General features: G+C 41.8%; 1 protein-coding gene across 1 annotated transcript in view; it reads left to right on the top strand.

Annotated features, from left to right (window-relative positions):
• Positions 1-18,056, top strand: part of PDZRN4 (PDZ domain containing ring finger 4) — a 385,430-nt gene extending 367,374 nt beyond the window's left edge. The window contains exons 8-10 of the mRNA XM_061639945.1: positions 222-323; positions 11,090-11,206; positions 16,530-18,056. Of these exons, the coding sequence (XP_061495929.1) occupies positions 222-323; positions 11,090-11,206; positions 16,530-18,056 (1,746 nt within the window). The remainder of the gene's footprint in view (positions 1-221; positions 324-11,089; positions 11,207-16,529) is intronic.
• Positions 18,057-21,507: the final 3,451 nt, after the last annotated feature.

Genomic DNA, 21,507 nt, shown 5'->3' with positions numbered 1-21,507 from the left:
TAACTGCTTCCTCTGATGTCCGCCATCCTTCAACGATCGATACAGCTCTTACAGTAAGCGCATAATTGAGTGAAGGCACTTACCACTGAGGGGGCTGAAGATGAGCCCATTGTGTAGCGTCATTGTCCATACATTTACCGCAAATGAGCTGATATTTGCTCTGTGTTGTGTGTTGCGTTGTGGAAATGGAAACTAATGTGCCACTTTCATTTGTTTTATAGATAAATGGCCAAGATGTCCAGAACCGGGAGGAGGCAGTGGCATTGCTCTCCAGTGACGAATGCAAGAAAATTGTGCTGCTGGTAGCAAGACCTGAGATGCAGGTTAGAGTAAATAGATGCATTCAGAAAGACAATGGTTTGCCGTGCACAGACATTCATTGTCATCCATGGATAATGAGCAGCTGAAAAATGGCAATGAGAAGTTCATGTCAAAACGGAGAAAATGAGAATAAATGGTCTGTACCGTTTTGTAGCTGTAGATGCAAACAAGTTAATGGGAGCTTGATTACCATTGTGCTAACTGAATGCGTCTTTAAAATCATATATACCTGTAACTATGTAGCTGGTTGTCTAGTATTAATATAACACTCAACCAAACACATAGACAAATTTAAAAGAAATTCCCCATAGGAAATGCATGTTGATTTCTCATTAATTTCATCATTGATGTAAGATGGTACTCCTTTACAGTCTGAAATGTGGGCTTTTGGTGGAGGGACTGTGGCTTCCATATGTCAAATTTCCTCAATATTTATAGATACAAATAGGTTCCTGCACTAAATAGCAAATGAGGTCTTATACATGGAATTACAATAACAGGTTCATGTAAGATTTAATATGAAACACATTTTTAAGAACTGTAACAAAATTACTAACCATCATTTAATAAATCAGAATGGTTATGCTGGTCCGTTTCCATATTCTGGGAGGCAGAGCTATTGGGAAGATCCCTAAAGAAGGACAAAGAATAGTGGAGGAAAAGCATTAGTTGTACTTCCCTTTACATTCTTTTTATATCCTACTAGTAAGCAAAAAGGACATTCAATTGACACTGTTGTATCCATCTGTCATTGGTTCAGGCAAAGCTGGTTATATTGCCCTTTGTTTCTTGTGTTATTGATCTGCTATTTTTCAGAGCTGGTAACTGCACAGTCTCTATAAATTACATTGAATAAATTTAAGTCAATGTCACCTGAAATCCTTCCTTTGACTATTGTAGTTATACAGGATCACAATTTGAAGCATATATTTCCTTTAGAGACTTGCACGTTCTAAATGGCTCTGATAAAAGAAGCTGTATAGTAAGGCAGAGGAAAGCAATTCACCTCAGGTTCATGTAGCTTGGCTATGGCTCTTGTAGGCTTCGGTAACTTTCTGAAACTATAAATGGCTTGCTGAAACATTCTGCTTATAGGCTCTTAAGGGGGTTGATATCAGTAATGCATCTGTCTTTCTGGATACAGTTGTACAACAAACAATGAGTACCTGGGGCCTAACATCAGTCTCTTCTTGCCTCTCTTATGTGGGTAAAATGGTCAAGAGAAGAAGAAATAAAGGAAAGATTTTATCCTAATTTGAAAAGCATATCTGGAAGGCACTGGTTCCCATAATTCTTTGTTACTCACAGTAATGGCACATCCAGATGGTGTTTTGTGGACATTCTGCCTCTGAATCAGAGCTCAAGTCATGTGCAAATCACACATTCAGGTCATGCTGATTACCAGGATTGGCATGGGCATCATGGTTGTGGTTAATGCAAAATAGCAAAGGTAGCTCTAAATGTCTGCAAGTGGACAGCACATCCAGTTACAGTTCCTGTTTCAACAATACTAGCGCGGCTGGCAACGGCATCTGGAAGCACTTTAGTGTGATCTAATGCAGACTTTCCCAACCTTTGGGTCCCCAGATGTTGTTGGACTACAATTCCCACCATCCCTGACCATTGGCCATGCTGGCTGGGGCTTGTGGGAGCTGCAGTCCAACAACATCTGGGCACCCAAAAGTTGGGAAAGGCTGGTCTAATGGTTAGAGCAGAGGTTTCCAAACTTTTTTTCCAGGACCACTTGAAAATTGTTGAGTCTTGGCAGACCACTTAATGATTTTTTGTGTCTGTTGTAATGTGCTGTGCTTGATTATTTTTAATTGTATTTGCATTGCTGCTTTTATGTCTCATACTGGATTTTATTGTACTACAATTTGAATTCTGTGGAATACTATAGAAATCATATTTCTGGCAGAAGGCTGGCCTTCCCTGGGTGTGAGACAGGAGGGGGAGTAGATGGGCACTGTGTGAAAAAGTTTGAATGGGTATGACTGTTCCCAATTCTCGTAGAGGCCTACTGGAATAATTGGCTCTGGCAGGTTTTGTTGATGGGCTCATGTTGGGTCCATATTAGGTTTTTAGGAGGAGTCAGTATGGATGAACAAGGGTGATGCTACCCCAATTTCAGTGATCACGGGTAGAGGGAAATATAGCCATGGGGATGTGGTGAATTACCATAGAAGATGGCAAGGCTATCTGCACCTTGTTCCTTGCTGCCGCTCCTCTCATGGATGGGTTCCTTGTTGCTCATCTGCTGTGCCCACTGGCCTATGTGTGTTGTTGTTTAACACCAGATCAGTACACAATAAGACCACTGTCATCCATGATCTGATTGTGGATGAAGGTGCCGTTTTGGTGTGCATTACCGAGACCTGGGTGGGTGAGCTGGGAGGAGTTGATCTGACCCAGCTTTGCCCACCTGGGTACTGGGTGCAACCTTTATACCTTTACCTTTATTACAATTCTATACCGCCCCATAGCCGAAGCTCTCTGGGCGGTTTACAGCAATTAAAAACAATATGCAAATTTTAAAACACACACACAAAAAAACAATTTAAAAACACAATTTAAAATGCCTGAGGGAAGAGGGAAGTCTTGACCTGGCGCGGAAAAGAGAGTGTTGGCGCCAGGCGCATCTCCTCGGAGACTGGAAATCGAAAGGAAGAGTGTCATCCCAGGCAAGCCACGTCGAGAACACACTTTTATTGAAACACATGCAAATATGATAAAATGAAAGGAATAAATTAGCAAGCAGACATAGTTATGGGTAACCCAAGAAGGAGTTGGGATACTGAGCTGGACAGGGAAAGGCATCCGGAGCCTCCCTGTGCTGCCCGCTGGGATAACTTTCCCGCAGCCTTTGCAAGGGTCTTCCAGCTTGATCGCTCCCCATTACAGTCCAGGGGAGATCGCTGCTCGAGGCGAAATAGAGGCTTTCGCCTGGCGGTGAAAGTTCACTCGGCAACGGTCCGCCACAATAGGGAAGCGTGTTGCTGCTGCCGCTGGTGGTGCTGCCGGCCCAGGCGGCATCGCAAGCCCCGGTCCCGCCGACAGCCGCTTGGGGGAAAGGAAAGGGCTCCACGGCCGGAGAGTTCTGGTCCTGCCAGGCATACTGTGGCGCTCCCACGGGAAGGTCTGGCGGCTGCCATAACGCTCCCTCGCGGCCCGGATAGGAGAAATCGCTGCCTTGCGCCACCGGAGGATGCGGGCACCTTCCCGGGCAGCTCGCCTCCCCGCTTGGAGCCGCGGCAGCCCGCCTCCGAGCCGGTTTCTTCTGCAAATGGGGAGCCTTGGGCAGCCTGGCTCGTCGGTTCTGGAACCAGACGTGCACTCGCGATTCTGGGACTCCAGCCGTCGTTGCCAGGTCCACCCGCGTCTCGTAGCCGGCGTAGCGGTCCTTTTCGAAGGCATCGATCAGAAGCTCGAGCTGCTCCTTTGTATAAACGGTCCTTTGCCTCCTCTCACCTCTTCCGGGTTTGACTGCACAGACTGCAGGGATGGGGGGGAGGAGTTCCTGTGGTCTACAGAACTTCCATCTCTGTCACCAGGAAATCACTCTGTCTTTGAGCTGGCTGTGAGGGCCAGCACCTGGTGACAGTAAACTATGGTTGCTGGTGGTGTACCATCCACCCTGCTGCCTGGCAGCTTCTCTGACTGAGCTGGCGGAGGCCATCTCGGCTGTGGTGTTGGAGGAGCCCAGAACAATAGTGCTGGGTGATTTCAATGTCCATGCGGAGGTTGCCTCTAGTTTTCCAACTCGGGACTTCATGACCTCCATGATGACCATGGGGCTGTTGTCACTGGCCCAACATATAGGGCAGGGCACACCCTCGACTTGGTTTTTGCTCCAGATGGAGGAATGGGTAGTCTGGAGATTGGGGGGTGGATGTCACCCCATTGTCATGGTCAGATCACTTCCTTGTGAAGTTTAGACTCCATGGCTCCTATCCTTCCCTGCAGGGGTGCTGGACAGATTAAGATGGAATGCACAGGATTCCTGAATGCCCTGGGGAGTTCCCAGTAGATAGAGCAGGTGACCCTGTTAAAGCCCTTGTCACGCTGTGGAACAGTGAGGCGCGTCAGGCTCTCAACATGGTTGCCCCCGAGCGCCCTCTGTAGCATTGTGGAGCCCTGTTTGCACCTTAGTACACCAGTGAGCTAAGGGCAATGAAACAGGCTGGACAATAGCTAGAGCGCTCATCAGGCACAAATAAAACATAATAATTGTGCCTACTGTGTGGCAGTGAGGGCGGTGAAGAAGGCCCACTTCTCTGCCTCCATTGCATCCTCATGTAGCCATCCAGTGTAGCTTTTCTGTATGGTCAGGAATATGTTGACATCAACTCCAGGAAATGGAGTTTTAGTCCTTTTGGAGGCCCACTGTGAATTGTTTGCAAGGCACTTTAAGGGTAAAGTTGTTCGCCTCTGTAGCTGTCTTGATGCCCCATCCACATCTACTGTAGTCCTCAATGAGGTGTCCAGTGCAATGTCTGCTGCAACTTCTTGGGAACAGTTTCAGTTGATGCGGCCTGATGATGTAGACAAGGTGCTTGCGATGATGCGGCCAGTAACGTGCCCTCTCGACCCTTGCCCTTCTTGGCTTATTAAAGCTTGCTGAGGGGGTCTGACCGAGTGGATCCAGGGTGTGGTCAACACATCATTGCGGGAGGGAGTGGTTCCAGCCGCCTTGAAAGAGGCAGTGATCCGACCACTCCTGAAAAAGCCCACCCTGGACCCATTGGTTTGTGACAACTACCGACCGGTTGCAAATACCCCCTTCTTAGGGAAAGTGATTGAGAGGGTTGTGGCGCAGCAGTTGCAAGTACTCTTGGATGAAACAGATTATCTTGACCCATCCCAGTCTGGGTTCAGGCATTTTTATGGGACTGAATCGGCCTTGGTCGCCCTGATGCGATCGGTAGAAGAACAGGGGGAGTGTGACCCTGTTATTCTTACTTGATCTCTCAGCGGCTTTTGATACCACTGACCATGGTATCCTTCTGGGCCGACTTGGTGAGATGGGTATTGGAGGCACTGTTTTACAGTGCTTCCGATCCTATCTCCAGGGTTGCTCTCAGAGAATGACATTAGGTGACTGTCTTTCGGCCCCCTGTCAGTTATGTTGTGAGGTGCCGCAGGGTACTATCTTGTTCCCCATGCTGTTTAACGTGTTTAAAGCCCTTGGGAGCAGTTATCAGGAGCTTTGGGGTGAGATGTCAGCAGTATGCTGATGATACCCAGCTCTATTTCTCCGTAACATCTGAATCGGGAGATGCCATGCAAGCCCTTGACTGCTGCCTGGACTCAGTGGTGGGCTGGATGAGGGCCAATAAACTGAGTCTGAATCCTAGCAAAATGGAGGCGCTGTGGGTTGGTGGTTCCTGAGTTCAGATAATTGGTCAGTTGCCTGCTTTGGATGGGGTCGTACTCCCTCTGAAAGAGTAGGTCCATAGTCTGGGGTTGCTCCTGGATCCATCTTTGTCGCTAGAGGCCCAGGTGATCTCCGTGGCTAGGAGTGCCTTTTACCAGCTTTGGTAACCTCTAGGCTGGATTACTGTAATGCACTCTATGTGGGGCTGCCCTTGAGCTTGGTCCGGAAGCTGCAGCTAGTGCAAAATGCAGCAGTGAGACTGCTCACTGTGTCAGGGTATCACCAACATGTCACCCCACTGCCAAAAAATTGCACTGGCTGCCCATTTGCTACCAGGCCAAGTTCAAGGTTTTAATTTTGGTGTACAAAGGCCTATACAGCTTGGGACCAGGATACCTGAATGACCGTCTTATCCCTTATATACCCAGCCGATCACTATGCTCTGCAGGTGAGGGCCTCCTGCATATACCATCTTATCAGGAGGTCTGTTCTGCACAACATAGGAAATGGACCTTTAGTGGGCAGCACCTATCCTGTGGTATTCCCTCCCCTTAAATATTAGGCAGGCGCCATCTCTGTTATCTTTTTGGCACCTTTGAAGACTTTCCACTTTTAACAAGCCTTTTAAGTTGAGACCTATCCCAGACTGCGCCTGTGTTGGAATTGCTTTTAATATGTTAATATATATATATATATATATGTTTTTAACCCTTTTTAAAAGATGGTTTTAAAGCTTTTTAAAAAAATGTTTTTAAAGTTGTTTTGTTTTAATGTATTTTAAGGTCTGTTTTTATGATGTTTTGATGTGTTTTTAGCGCTTTTGTTTACCGCCCTGGGCTCCTGCTGGGAGGAAGGCTGGGATATAAATCAAATAGTAAATAAATAAATATTGTAAGTGTTCTTCATAGACATGCTAAAGACCACCTGAATAAAGCTTGTGGTCCACTGATGGTGCATGGCCCACAGTTTGGAAGCTCCTGTGTTGGACAGTTGGACGAGGGCTGAGAAGACCCAGGTTCAAATCCAAACTCAGCCATGAAGCTTTGTGGGTGATCTTAGGTCAATTACTCTCTCTCAGCTGAGAACACTGTTCTTCAGCCTTGAGTCCCCATATGTTGTTGGACTATAGTTCCCATCATCCTTAGCCATTGGCTAAGGTGGCTGAGATTGATGGGAGTTGTAGTCCAACAACATCTTGGACCCAAGGTTGAAGAACAGTGGCCTAGACTTACCTTAATGGTTGCTGTGAGGATGAAATGGGAGTGAAGAGACCCTTGAGCTCCTTGAAGAATTAGATATAAATGTAATAAATAAAATTGTAGTTTTGCACCACTCTTTGAGGCTCAAACCCTGAAAACACATATGACCTATCTATTCAAAATTTTTATACCTTTCACCTCAACTGAAGTTTCAGAGGGGCATTCTTGATTATATCCGGATGGTAGAATCTGTCAGTGGCTGAGCACTAAGCATGAAGTGAGTGAAAAATGCTTCTTAAAAGCTTCTAGTCTAAAAGGAATTATTATTATGAAGCATACTAGGAAATGGTGACAAAATGTGTAACTATTTTCCACAAAAATTATCACTTGAAAGTGATCACCTGAAACTCCCCTTACATGTAAGCTTAACTTTTCATAAAGTGATCTTGCGCATAGTTATCAGCATCTCTATCCAATCAGGGCTGTCCCTACCATTAGGCAGAGAAATGCTACACAGATGTTAAGGGCCGGCAGCACCAGTCCCCAACTGTTTCTTCTCAGCCCCCAGCTATTCCTTTCTGTTGCCACATGGCCTCTCCTGCGTCTCCTATTCTGGCATGTTGCCTCAGATGTGGGGATGTTATCCCGTCACCAGTGTTGAAGTAAGATTTAACTGCCAGCCCAGTCAGCTTCTGTAGATGGAACAGAGAGGGTGTACCATCTTGTCCTTTGACTCTGGCAGCAAAATGTCTTGGGCCACCCTGTATTCAATGCATTTTTACTCCAAAGTCAGTACTAATAACTTTAATGAGACTTACTTCTTGGTAAGCGTGTATAAAACTGCAGCCTAAATTAAGCATGTAACTAAGTACTTGCATGGTATGAAGTCAGATGCTGACAGACTTAGGCTGCAATCATATACACACTTACCTGTGAGTATGTGCTATTAAACTCAGTAGAACTTACTTCTGAGTAGACATAGGATTGTGCTATTAAAAAGCTAACTTCAGAGTATAAGGATTGTAAATACATACTCCTGTATAATCTTTTTTGAAAAATAATGTTTTCAATTTCTATATTTGCCTATATGCTCAAACTTGTGGATTCTTGGTAATTATCATCTTTGAATTATTTCCCAAATAAGTATCTTGAAGGAGTATCCTCACTCAGGGATTATTGCCTAATATAAAGCAAAATGATGTAGAGTCAGAGTGTGTATATATAAATCTTATTAAGTCAACTACATATTATCCATTATTCTTTCCAAACTTTCAATGTCCATAGAGTTACAATTACGGATGGAAGGATCTGTCTATTTTGGTTCCCTCATTTTCTCTTTTTTCCATTCTTAAATTCAGTTCTTCACATTTCTGCAGCTATTTCTGAACTTTTTTTTAATTAATGAACATTCTTCGGCATTTTAGTGTGAATTTCTCCTAATAAACACATTTTGTATGCAGTTTTGATATTTTGCGTTCAGCATCTGAGGCCCTTCTTTGTGTGTCTCCTCCAAGAAAGGTATGGAGGATGGCAACACAAGAACGGGCCTTCTCAGTGGTGGCCCCCTGCTTATGGAATACACTCCACAGAGAGGTGCCAGGCAAAAACATTCCTCTTCTCCCAGACATTCAGCTCTGAGTTTTTGGAGGGTTTCTGGAAGGCTTTTGACATTGTAGCTTCTTTTAGGGGGTTGGTTGTTCCACTGTCTTATCCATGTATTATGTTTTTTAACCTATTTGTGTTAGTTTTATATTGGTTTTAATATTTTTATCATACATCACTTTGGGTTTATTTTTATGAAGAAAAGTGGCTAATAAAATTAATAAATAATAATAAATAAAATAATGTACTCATTTTGCAAGTAGTATCTTCTTATCAAAATGCATTTTATGTTATTGTTGCTAAAATATTCATTTTAAAAACATTTTCCCTAAAATATATACTCTACATTTTTGTAAACAGTGTTTGGCTGGAGAACTGCATTGCAAAATTCGGATGAGTGCAAATTTTGAAGAATGGCTGTGTTTCAGTTCTTCTATTGTTTTGGAAAGTGCAAATTTGATAGCTGCAGCTTTAAATGCAAACTGAATTTAATTTCTTCTCCATCCATAGTCACAACAATACAATGAAAATAATAGCTATAGAGAGTTGGATGGAGAAATGAGAGACTGCCCTATTCAGATTATGTTCTCCTGAACTTGCAGTTCAGAAAAGAGAAAGTGTATTCCATTATTTCCACGTGTTTTAGCTTCTCTTTCAGTGAAATCAGAAGTAAAGTTAAGGTACATTAAAGATTTAGTAGACTAAAGTAGTTGTTGACAAAGTCATTTCTGACAAATGGGAAGCATCCAACAACAATTAACCTGATATCCATTCCAGTTCTGGTCTGTTTCATCTAATCTCCACTACTGGTCCAAAGCCCTGAATCTGGAACAGAGATCATATCGATCTAACTCCTGAGTATCTGCTTCTGGATCTAACAGGCAGCACAGATCCAAGATTGGGTTATCCTAGTGATGTGCTAGCCAGTAAAAAAAAATGGCTTGGGGGTGGATTAGCCCTGTGTTGCAACAATAAATTTATGCACATGCCTTTATGTGGTTTATTTTAGTGACTGGGCAAATTTCACCACTCAAGCTTGGAACTGAGCTTTTAAAACTGAACTTTCCCCCTTCAAAACTCAGAAAATAGCCCAGTTTTTCTGAGCCTGGTTCTGAGCCAAATTGGTCCCAACTGTATCCCTGGGAGCACCACAGGACTAATCCACCCCACCCTTTGAGTCTCCAAACCCCCTTCCACCCATTCTACTTACCTGATGTGCTGCTGGAGGAAGGGAGCCTGGCACACGGCCATAGCTGTGAGCTAGCCACCAGGAAGATGTCGTTTTCCCCATGCTACTAACATGTATGTAGCTGGATTACGTTACTAATTCTAAGCCAGCTCAAGAGATATATTACTGGATGTGAACTTGCATGTTAGGGCTGAACTACATGGTTGGTGCTTACATAAATTTCCACTGCAGCATGAAACCCTAATGTTGCAGAAGTAGTTTTTCAGCATCTAGCACATTGCTAAGGTACCATATTAGCAGCACTGTGGGAAAGTGGCAGAATTGGTGGGGTATACTTGTTAATGAGTAAGTGCTTGTAGTTAAAGCCTTTGCTTTGTGATAGTACTCATTAGTACAGAGTATAATCCCCTCTTCTTTGCTGCCCATGTCAACCATTTTGTGCAACCATTTTGTGCTGGCACTTATGGCACTTTTATCAAGATGTGACTACCACCACCTCATTTTTTACAAAAAGGGGGAGACTGGTTACAACATAATGTTTCTGTCATTCTTTTTCTCCAGGATGTCTTTATTTACCAAGAATTCTATCCTTCTATCCAATTGATATGAATATCGACACTGATACTTCTATTTCCCATTATATGTTTTGCTCAGCTTCCTACACAGAAAAAAATTGTGTGTGTGTGTGTGTGTGTGTGACAGACAGTACTCTTGGTTAACTTGGCCTCATTCTGATTTAGACGAGTTGGTCCCCAACATATTTTAAAGTATTACGTCCCTGATTTTTTTAAAAAAAGCATCTCTAAGGAACAGTTGAAAAATAAAAAGTGCCTTAAAGGCACCTTGTCAATCAATTATTCTTTTGTTGTGGTTGCTGTTGTGGTTGTAGCTGCTACTACTGGAAGTTTACCTGAGAAATCAATAAGACAAATGTGATTGAAATAGATGATGAGGATGTTGTTAAGGTTCAGGCAGTGAAACATAACACTGGGATGGAGGTTGTTAGAGAGAAAGAAACCAATTGTCTCATGGCCATATATTAGTATCTCTGGACTCTTTTTAAGCTGATGCTTTTAGAAGTAAAGAACATGACAGCTTCAGTATTATGCAGTATGTCTTCCATACATTTTGAAAGGAAATGATGTTCTGTGCATGCTATCCCCCTCATTATGAGAGAAAATCGCTGATATGTTTCAAAAAGGGATAAAAGGCCTAAGAGTCCAATTTTTTTAATGATCATTTTTCCCTCTGCCTTTTTGAGAGATGAGCTCCATGACCACAGTATTCCAAAGAGAGTCATTATTATATAAAAAAGAGCTAGTCAGGCATTGCCATTTGGGTTTACCTTATTTTAGCATGCATTCCTCACTAACCTAAAGTAAAGTACTAATGTATTCTTTACAGCTAGAAGAAGGATGGCTGGATGATGAAAGGAATGAATTCATAGAGGAGTTAAACTTGGAAATGTTGGAAGAACCGCATAAAGAAGCAGTGCAACACACAGGCAATGAAGTGGAGCAGGTAAGCTTGACACAGAATGTAGAGCCTGAAATGTTACTAGGTGTATGCTTTTAATAAACCAAGAATCAAATGATAAATTTAGAAATTACATTCCTAGGCTTCACTAGATCATTGCCATTAAGATGCCACAAATAGTAACAAATGAGAGGGGTCTATGTGGAGTATAAGAATGTAACATGATGGGTAAGAAAGTCAAAATGTTAATGCATTTTTGCATTCCTATTATTTTAATTTTCCACCAGATTACTTTGGTTTGCCCCCCTCCCCGGGCAACGCCCTGCCATTTCACAAACAATTTCTTCTGTTCTTTTAGTCAGCATTGGTGCATTCCATCTCTTCATCCATTAAGCACACATTTTTCCTAATGCATTTTCCCCAAAAAGAGATAGTCCGAAAGCAAGCCTGCTTTCCATACACACATGCACACACATAGGGCCTGGACATCACACCTCCAATAAATTTCAGTTATTTGGTCCCACTCCCTTACCTCAGAAGTCTTTGGTGAGATTGCTGCTTGGAAAACTGCCAGAAAGGAAGACTTACCTCCACCATGGGCTGAGTGAATGTTAGTTTTTTGGCCCCATCCCATTGTTTCTGATGTCTACTGTGAGAGCTTTTGCCTAGTAGGCAGTAGCCAGAGAATAACACAAAGACAGACCAAGGACAGAAGGAGAAAAACACCATATGAACACAACATCGTTGGTGTTCCTAATACTAGATTAAATTAGATTTTATTGTAAGAATCTTTTATAAGCCATTTTAGAGCTTCTTGGGACTATAAAACATGATATAATTATGTAAACTAACAAAATAAAATGGTGCTGAAGATTAGCTAGTGCCGGTATGGTGCTGGGAAAAATCTGTTTGCTTTTTATGATCTGGAATGATTTTGTATAGAGATTAATGCAATTGAAGGACTGCTTCAAGTTTTGACATTGGTAATATCCCTGGAATCTGGAAAGCAATAATAATAAAAAGAGAGTATCATTGAGCATGTGCAAAGAATATGTCCCAGAGTTCTACAGGAAAACAGGACAGAGGCCATGATTTAAGGCAGACTTTAGATTCTCCATTTCTCATTTTAGAAACTTTAAAACTCTTGCTTGCTGAAAATTGGACAACATGGGTGAGAACTGCACCCATTCATATAACATCACAATTGTATCAGGGTATTGGCAAATGCATCGGTATCTGTCAAACGCTCATTGAGGATCTTAATGAGAGACACACTAAGGCCACAATGCAGTGCCTCATAAATGGCTAGGTAGACACTTTTGCCAACTTTTAAAATTTCATTTTTAGTTTAGTTTACACTCCAACACACTTTAATTGCTTTTATTCTGTTGTGACCTATTGGCATCAATTTCTTCCGACAACTGTGCATAAAAGACTAGCTGGTAGGCTTGGGCTCTTGAAGGTGATAATGAGGCTTTGTGTATATGTCACTAATTTTCCTCCCCTTCTCCCCATCCATCATTGTCTGGCTAGATAGAGGAAAAATAGCAATTACTAACAGAGTAGCCTCATAGAGTTTTGTTTCCCGTGACTAGTACACTATATTTCCCCACATCACATTTTATTATTACTAGCCATTATGCTTAATTGTGTAATTATACCTCTTAAAGGAGAAACCACATTTGCCTGGTGCTGCATGCACTTAGATTTATTGTAAATAGACTATGTGCACTTTGGATGAAAATTGTGTAAGGGAAACGGGACAAAATGTCTTCAACTCTACTATTTAGTTTGAGAGGGGGAGAGAGAAAAAGTAGGCACCTCTTCACTGCTCTGATAAATAATGCTCTTAGCATTGGAGATGCAATAAATAGGTGCAATTAATGGAGAGTGAGTTAAAACGGATCCACAAAAATGTTTGACATAATGGCCAAAGAATGCAGACCATTTTGTTTTAACTATATGAGAGACTAGAGTTTAACTAGATGTTTTCCAAGGAAAAATGCAGTGGCACATATAATCCCCTTGCTGGTATATTCGAAATGGAGAACATTTATCAGCAATTTTCTACAAAATCATTAGGAGTGCAGCAGGTGAGAGCAAAAGATACCGTGTATGTGTGTGTGAGAGAGAGAAAGAGAGAGACATTATCTGGACTGGCAACCAACAATGACAAATACATCCTCTACAAATTTGGCAGGCAAGCCACTTTATTGGGCCCTCAGCCTACGACACCCGAGTCAGCGATACAAAATTACTGCCAACTGTGTGCTACAATTATAGCCAGTATTCGAATTAAACTTGCTTCTCAGAAAAGGTCACCGCTGTGCCAGTTTCTATTGGTACAGTGCCAGTGTGAGCACAAATGTCTGTTATAACAGCACCCGAGATACAAATAGTATTCCCATTACCAATGCACTCTGCTATGGATGGCATGCCTAGTATAATTTGAAATGCAGCACTAGAGGTGTTATGGTGGTAATCCACCACGGTCAATTTCTATTACGAATGTTGTTGTTGTGTGCCTGATACAGATAATTATCTCAACCCTTTCTTACTTTTGATCTTGTCAGTGCTGGATATGGCAGCTGGATATGCAGAGTTTTGCACAAGTTAGGTGGAAAGATATGCAAAACATGCAAATATCTGTAACCACTGTTTTCATTCCAGTGAAATATATATCCAATGCCAATTACATACCCTAAACCTTCAGCATTAATTTATGTTACCAAGGTTGTTAACAGAGCAGTAAAAAGGAATTTCTCATTGGCCTTGCATATCAGAAACTTGAGTTTCTCCTCTGAGAATAAGATAGTGCTGTGTTTATTGTGCATTACAAGATTGCACTGTTTACTGCAACTGCAGCAATGCTGAGGGCAGGGCCAGATTATCCATTAGGCTTAGTAGGCTGAAGCCTAGGGGCCCGGAGCTCTTGGGGGCCCGTGCATAAGGTAAAAAAAATTATAATATAGATTTTTCATTATGTACAAAAAGAAAATGTTTGCACTTTGCAATCACATTCATAACGTTCTAAAAGGATGGCTTAAAAGACATAATGCACACCAGCCAAATAAAAACGGTCCATTAAACATTTTATTTTCCATAAACTTCACTGTTTTTAATCTTTGCGGTTTGTGGCATGCATACTGTATGTATAGGCAGGACCTGGTCTAAAGGGCGGCCAGGTGGGGCACTGGCCCGAGGGCCCCTGGAGCTACAGAGGGCCCTGCGCTCTCATTCCGCAATTCGCGGAAGCAGGACAGGAGCCGCAGATCGTGGGACAAGAGCTTCCGAACTGCCCGCCATCCCCCCGCTTCACTTACCTTTTTCTCCACTGTTTTTTGCGGTTTGCCATCAATCAAGATGGCGGCCGAGGTTTCCCTAAGGGGCTGAAGCCTCTGCCGCCATCTTGGTTGATGGCATGCATGCGTGCTACACACGCGCATTGCTGTCATCAACAAAGATGGCGGCAGAGGCTTCAGCCCCTTAGGGAAACCTTGGCCGCCATCTTGATTGATGGCAAACCTGTGCGCATAGCTGCAAAAAAGCAGAAAGGTAGGTGAAGTGGGGGGGATGGGATGAGATGGGATGGCGGGAGGCTCAGAATCAGCCTAGGGGCCCTCCTCAGCTTAATCCAGCCCTGGCTGAGGGACAAGTTTGTCAAAAATAATATAGATGATTACTTTGCAGATGTATTGTAGAAATATTTGTATCATGCCTTTTGACATGTGTTACCTGTATCTGTGCACTTTTTTTTAATTGCAGAGGCTTGAGACTTATATAATAAAGTTTAAATTGTTGGGTAGCCAAAAGCAGCACTGTGCCTAGCCAGCCACTTCCCAGAGAACTGCATTGTTCCAATTTTTAAATGAGAATATTTTTTACCCTTGCTTTAAGATACGGTGTGGACCATTCAAGTCAAGAGAGCATTTTTATGCCTATGATTGTTATTTGTATTGATCATGTAAATACTGCTTGAGATATTTGGTCCTTAGAGTCACTGTGCTGGGACTGCAGCTCATAGAACTGTGCAGCAAGATACCAGGGCTGATGTGAGTGAGGATTCTGTCCCCCTTTCTTTGCAGTGAAGCAGCTATCCTGGGCACAGGCTTCAGTGCTTCATTTTCCTCAGCATGGTGTGTTTCATAGTTCTAAGTTGGGCAGAGCTGTGTACTGCACAAAGCAAATTCACACTTTTCAGAAATCATCCTAGGAAGCAATTAGCAGCCCTTGAATCTACCTTACATGAACGATAGCTCATTAAAACAAATTAAAAACAATATAAAACCACAGCAAAAATAGCACAGCATCCATTGAGTAGACCTTGAGCAGCCAGCCATACCAAAGGCCAAACAAAAAAAAGGCAAGCTTTCTAAAAGCAAGCAATGAAGAAAAGCCATGAAAATTCTGGGAGAAAGCCATTCCATACTCTCAGGGCAATTACAGTAAAGGCTCTGATTACCTTGGCCTGATCACATTATCACACTTGGTTTGAGGGAGATGATGTCTAAAAGATGGAGAGTCCAGAGTGTGGAAGGCTTTAGGTTAATACCCATACCATGAATTGGGCTCAGAAGTGTCCTGGCAGCCGGTGCAGTTGATATTACATAGGCTAATTCTGAGTAGAAATGGCTCTGCCTCATTTGGCAAAACAGCAACAACAGAAAAAACAGTTTTGTTGCTACACTTGAATCAGGGGTAAGGAAGCTTTTTCCACTCAAGTGCCACATTCCCTCAGGGGCAACCTTCCAGGGACTGCATGTCAGTGGTGGGTGGGACCAGAGGCAAAATTGTGTAGAGCAACTGATGTGACTCTTACCTTTGTACAGTAAGTCACATTACAGCCATGCAAAATCCAAAGGTTTCTACACACACACTCTCACACACACGCATCCTCCATCCAGGCAAGCAGGAAGCATTTTCACAGTTCAATCACACATTCCAACTAGGAAAAACACTCAAGAAAGGCATGGAGCAGGCCTGGTCAGCATTGTGGCCTGGAAAGAAGTGATATGGCTTTCAGAGTAGCCTCCAAGGCTGCATTCAAAACAGATTTATGTCAATGTGCTTTTCACTCTTTTTTATCACAACACCTCTTTGAGTTAGGTTGCTATTATTCATAAATAGAAAGAACAAAGGCAAATACAATGTGACCTGTATAAGCTCACCTGAGTAAGTTTATAATTGAACCGGGATTTGACTATAATTCTTCCTGGTCCAAATTCAACTCTCTCTCCATTGCACGGTGCTATGTTGATTTCCATAAATGTGCAGGTGCTGCCAGCAGTCATTTTAAACATAAGGCAACTGAAGATACTTAATTTAACATCTGTGATTCAGACTAATTGTGGGCCGTTTGATTTTACAGCCAAAAAAACAGGAAGAAGAAGATGGCACCACAGACACTGCTACCTCATCATCCAATCATAATGAGAAAGATAGTGGAGTGGGCCCCACAGATGAGAGCCAGCGCAATGACGAGAGCTCAGAGCAAGAAAATGTACCAGAGGACCAGAACAATATGACCCCACAGAGCCAACAGGAACTCGAACAGAGCCAGGACACTTTGGGAAGCATCAAACTCCAATGCAACAAAAGCCTAGTGTCTGGGGAATACATTGAGTCTGATTTTGTTGGTCATCAGGATGAGGACTGTGAAAGGTTTCGCCAGTTGCTGGAACTCAAGTGTAAGATCCGAAATCATGGAGAGTATGACTTGTATTACTCAAGCAGTACAATAGAGTGTAACAGAAGGAAAAAAGATGGGGTTGAGCATGAATTGCAGCTGCTTAATGAGGAACTGAGGAACATTGAGCTTGAATGTCAGAACATCATGCAGGCTCACCGGCTTCAACAAGTGAAAGATCAGTATGGAGACATTTGGGCACTGCATGATGGTACATTCAGGAATTATAACACCAGTATAGACCTTCAAGGGGGAAAACTGGGTGACATAATAGAACACCCAGAGAAATCTGACAAAGACAGTTCCAGTGCTTACAATACAGCAGAGAGCTGCAGAAGCACTCCATTGAATGTAGAGCGATCTCCTGATAGTTCTCTCCAACGGATGATTAGCATCACCAACAGGAAAAACCTCAGGAGTACCATAGTGGCTAACCAGTTGTCTTCAAGACAGAGTGGCAGGGAGACAGCCCCAAACAAAACCAAAGCTTCTGAACAAAACAGTTCTGTCGAAGAGAAAGAAATGGTTTCAGAAAGTAGCAAATCAACTGAACAAGAAAGGCAAAGCCCTGATCATATTCCTTATTTGTCCCCATATCATAGTTCTTCATACAGGTACGGGAATATACCTGCACACGCTAAGCATTATCAAAGCTATATGCAGCTGATACAACAAAAGTCTGCAGTGGAGTATGCCCAAAGCCAGCTCAGCCTAGTGAATATGTGCAAAGATTCACAGAAGTGTGCAGAACCCAAGATGGAATGGAAAGTGAAAATAAGGAGCGATGGGACAAGGTATATCACAAAAAGACCTGTAAGAGACAGAATCCTGAAGGAACGTGCCTTAAAGATTAAAGAGGAGCGCAGTGGGATGACAACAGATGATGATACGATGAGTGAAATGAAGATGGGTCGTTACTGGAGCAAAGAGGAGCGGAAGCAGCATCTGGTGCGAGCCAAGGAGCAGAGAAAGCGGCGGGAATTCATGATGCGTAGCAGGTTAGAGTGTCTGAAAGAGAGCCCGCAAAGTGGCAGTGAGGGCAAAAAGGAAATTAACATCATTGAACTCAGTCACAAAAAGATGATGAAAAAGAGGAACAAAAAAATCTTGGACAACTGGATGACTATTCAGGAACTTATGACACATGGTGCTAAATCTCCAGATGACACGCGAGTTCACAATGCTTTTTTATCAGTTACTACAGTATGAATATGTCTTTTCTGAAAAACTCTACTACCAGTTTCGGTAGAGTACGATTGCCTCGTTCAAAGTGGCATTTTTTTATATATTTTGTGACTGTTTATAGTTTGATCTTTTTTGTAAGCAAATTACTTGGTAATTTTACATTTCTTTTTCATACAATAGTATTTTCTTTAATTGGTAATTTTGCAGTCTTTCTTTACTCTACAATATATTCATAATATTAATTTCTATTTTAAATAAAAGCAAGACTTTTAAAAGGGAGGAACCAATTACTTTCATATCCAATTTTATGTACTGGAAGTTAACAACTGGATAATTTCCTCTAGTTTTCTTTTTTAATACTTTACTAAAACTACAATGCCAAAACTAAATCCTTTATACCTTATTCTTCCTTATTGGCAGTTTACATTTTCTAACATTGTATGTTCTATCTGTTCATAAACCACATGCCACGTCTCCTCATGAAGCTTAAAAATTACATTTTATCCTGCAGCACATTGTACAGTATATTCAAGTTTTAAATTGCAAATTGTCATTGTCCAAGTAAAGTGTTGGTGAGCAATTCTCCCGTGATATGTAATGGCATTGGTCATGTAGCTAGGTGATCTGTGGTATTTGTGAAGATCGAAGAGAAATAAATTATTTGTTATCTTTACGAAAAATGCTGAAGAGCTGCATTTCTTTTAATTTATTCCCCTTGGATACATGAAATTTGAGATCTGTCTTTAAAATGTCAAAGATATGGACTTGTTTGTGCATAATGAACAATCATATGAATCCTTTTTTATGCTCTACTTTAGTTTTTCAGAAGATTTCCCATAATACTACTGTGGTGAGCAGATATAATAGATAGGAGACACAGTATGTGCCCCACTACTTAGATTCTCATTAGGAAGGTGGGTGGATTCTGTCGACTGCACACTTGGTAGCAAACCTGAGATTGTTGTGTGATGTATGAAACACTGCAAATATTTTTTTCTAAGATTGCAAACCCTTAATTTATTATGGAAATAAACAGGAGGTTGGGGAGGAGTGCTAAATCATTAAATTTTGCTACCATGATTGGCAGACTAAATTTTCAGCCTTTACCAGTAACGAGCCCAAAGCAATCAGAAAATGGAGGAAATAACTGTAGCAAACTTTATCACACCAGGCAAAAGTTCATTCTGTAATGTTGGTGGATAACACATAGTCATAAATATGTAATTGAGAAATGTTTTGGAAAATAATATGATATGCTTTCCAATTGAATAACATTTTTCTTCTTCTATCCCTTCCTGGAAGAAAATTGGTTTTCGGTTGCAAAAAGCATTTTTATTTTTCCCTGTGAGATCAATGGTAGCATGAAATGTGTCATGTCTTTTTCTCTTTTAACAGGTTCTCATGCTAAAAATGCTGTATTCAGCATTAAAAATTGACACCAGTTGCTTTGGAAAAAAATGCCTCAAAACAAACTGCTTAAGGCATGTCAATTCTCTGGTGTACTGTTATGGAATTACTAATGTCTTCTAAGATCAAAACAAAGAAAGAACATAAAATATTGAGGCAGCACTTTTTTTCCTTCAAATCCATCTTTCTGATTTTGAGAGTTTAATACAAGGCAGTTAAGTCCATGCAGTTTTTTTCAAGAAAAATTCACATTAAATGTGCAGCTTATTTGCACCCGTCCAAGCCACTATCCATTTATATTATGGTCTTTGCATTGCTACGCCCCATGCTAAGCCATCTTCTAGACTTAGGAGGCAATCCTATAGCTATCTATATGGGAGTAAACCCTATTCAGTGAGACTTATGAGTAGACATGTATAGGATTGTACTGGAAAATGCACAGGAGCCTTTTTCATTGAGAACTAGCAATCCTGGTCGGCCTTTACTTATAAAATTCCTCAGGGAAAAACAACTATCTTCCACAGCCAAACTACATTTTTCATTTCAGAATCTCCATGTCATTGAGGCAATATTTTGCTTACTCTTTATATTTTAGTTGGGGTTTTACCTTCTAGCTGGTAATCATAAACACATAAGAGGTTCTCTGTAACATAGGTTTTATGGTCTGCTTCTGTTCTAGCGTATTAAATGCTGTTGATGATGTTGTTTTTAAAAAATACAAAATTTGGCTATAGCAAAATAACACAGTTGCTTTAAGTCCACCATGTTGGGAGAGAGGCTCATTGATATCTCTTAGATGAAGACAAGTGATCGCCACGTTAAAAGCTCTTCATAGTAGTTAGTGAAAAACAGATTTTTATTCCTCATTTAAAAAAAAAAAAAAAAGCCCTGTTCAGAGACCTCAAACTCTTGCCAAAGAGCAAAGACTTGTGCAAACTCAGCATGTTTAGCCTCCATCTGGATGAAATGAAAGTACCTGATTAACAACTGCCTGAAATAGCAGACTTAGACCATGGGGGCTGCTTCCTACGTCCTGATGCTGAGCTTTGGTGTTGCTCTTTCTGTTTCTAAAGAGGTGGGATCAGCTCTGCTGAGACACCAGCTGCCTTTGGCTCATGCTCAGTGACCACGTAAGCAGCCGCCTTTCCATCAGGCTACACTACAGCTCTACCATCAGGCAAAGTGAGACACTTGCCGCAGGTAACAGATGCTGGGGGGCAGCACATGCACACATGCACACACACACAGAGCTGTTTGTTCTGAGCCCCTTAGCCATTCCCCTCTCCTGGAGATCACAGCCAAGTGTGTGTGCTGCAGGCCTGTCACACACCACTTAAACTAGCTTGCTGCCCTCAGGCAGCACTGGAGGATGCTATCCTGTTGCCAGTATTGAAGGAAGATTCAGTTGTCAGTCTGGTTGGCTTCTGTATATGGAATGGGGGGAGCAGGAATCATGTTCTCTGCTTCAGGCAGTAAACGTCTTGGGACAGCGCTGAGGTTATATGAACTGTTTCCATTCCCTCATTATAAGAACATTTGGTGCCTGAGTTTGCCTTTTTCCTGCTCCCCTCCCTTCCCATCCCCCCCCCTTTTTGGTCATGTCTTTTAGACTGTAAACCTGAGAGCAGGGGCTGTCTTTTTCTTTTTCTTTTATTATTATTATTATTATTATCATCATCATCATCATCATCATCTCTAAGCTGTTCAGCAAGCTTTTTGGGCTGAAGGGCAGGACAAAAGAAAGGAAAGATTTTTAGCACAAAGTGCTAAAAGCAAAGGTAACATAACAATACCCAAAATGTTAACATTTGTCATACTAGAGACTAAGGCTTTACATTTATGATGCAAGCAAAAATGGTTATTTATTTATATCCCGCCCTTCCTCCCAGCAGGAGCCCAGGGCGGCAAACAAAGCACTAAAACACTTTAAAACATCATAAAAACAGATCTTAAAATACATTAAAACAAAACAGCATTAAAAACATTCTTAAAAAAAACCTTTAAAAAGGTTAAAAACATTATTTAAAAAAATATTAAACAATTCTGACACAGATGCAGACTGGGATAG

Source organism: Rhineura floridana, chromosome 8 (assembly GCF_030035675.1).
Source record: "Rhineura floridana isolate rRhiFlo1 chromosome 8, rRhiFlo1.hap2, whole genome shotgun sequence".
Classification (NCBI taxonomy): Eukaryota; Metazoa; Chordata; class Lepidosauria; order Squamata; family Rhineuridae; genus Rhineura; species Rhineura floridana.
Note: the sequence above shows the minus strand (reverse complement) of the source record. Positions and strands in the feature narration are given on the sequence as shown.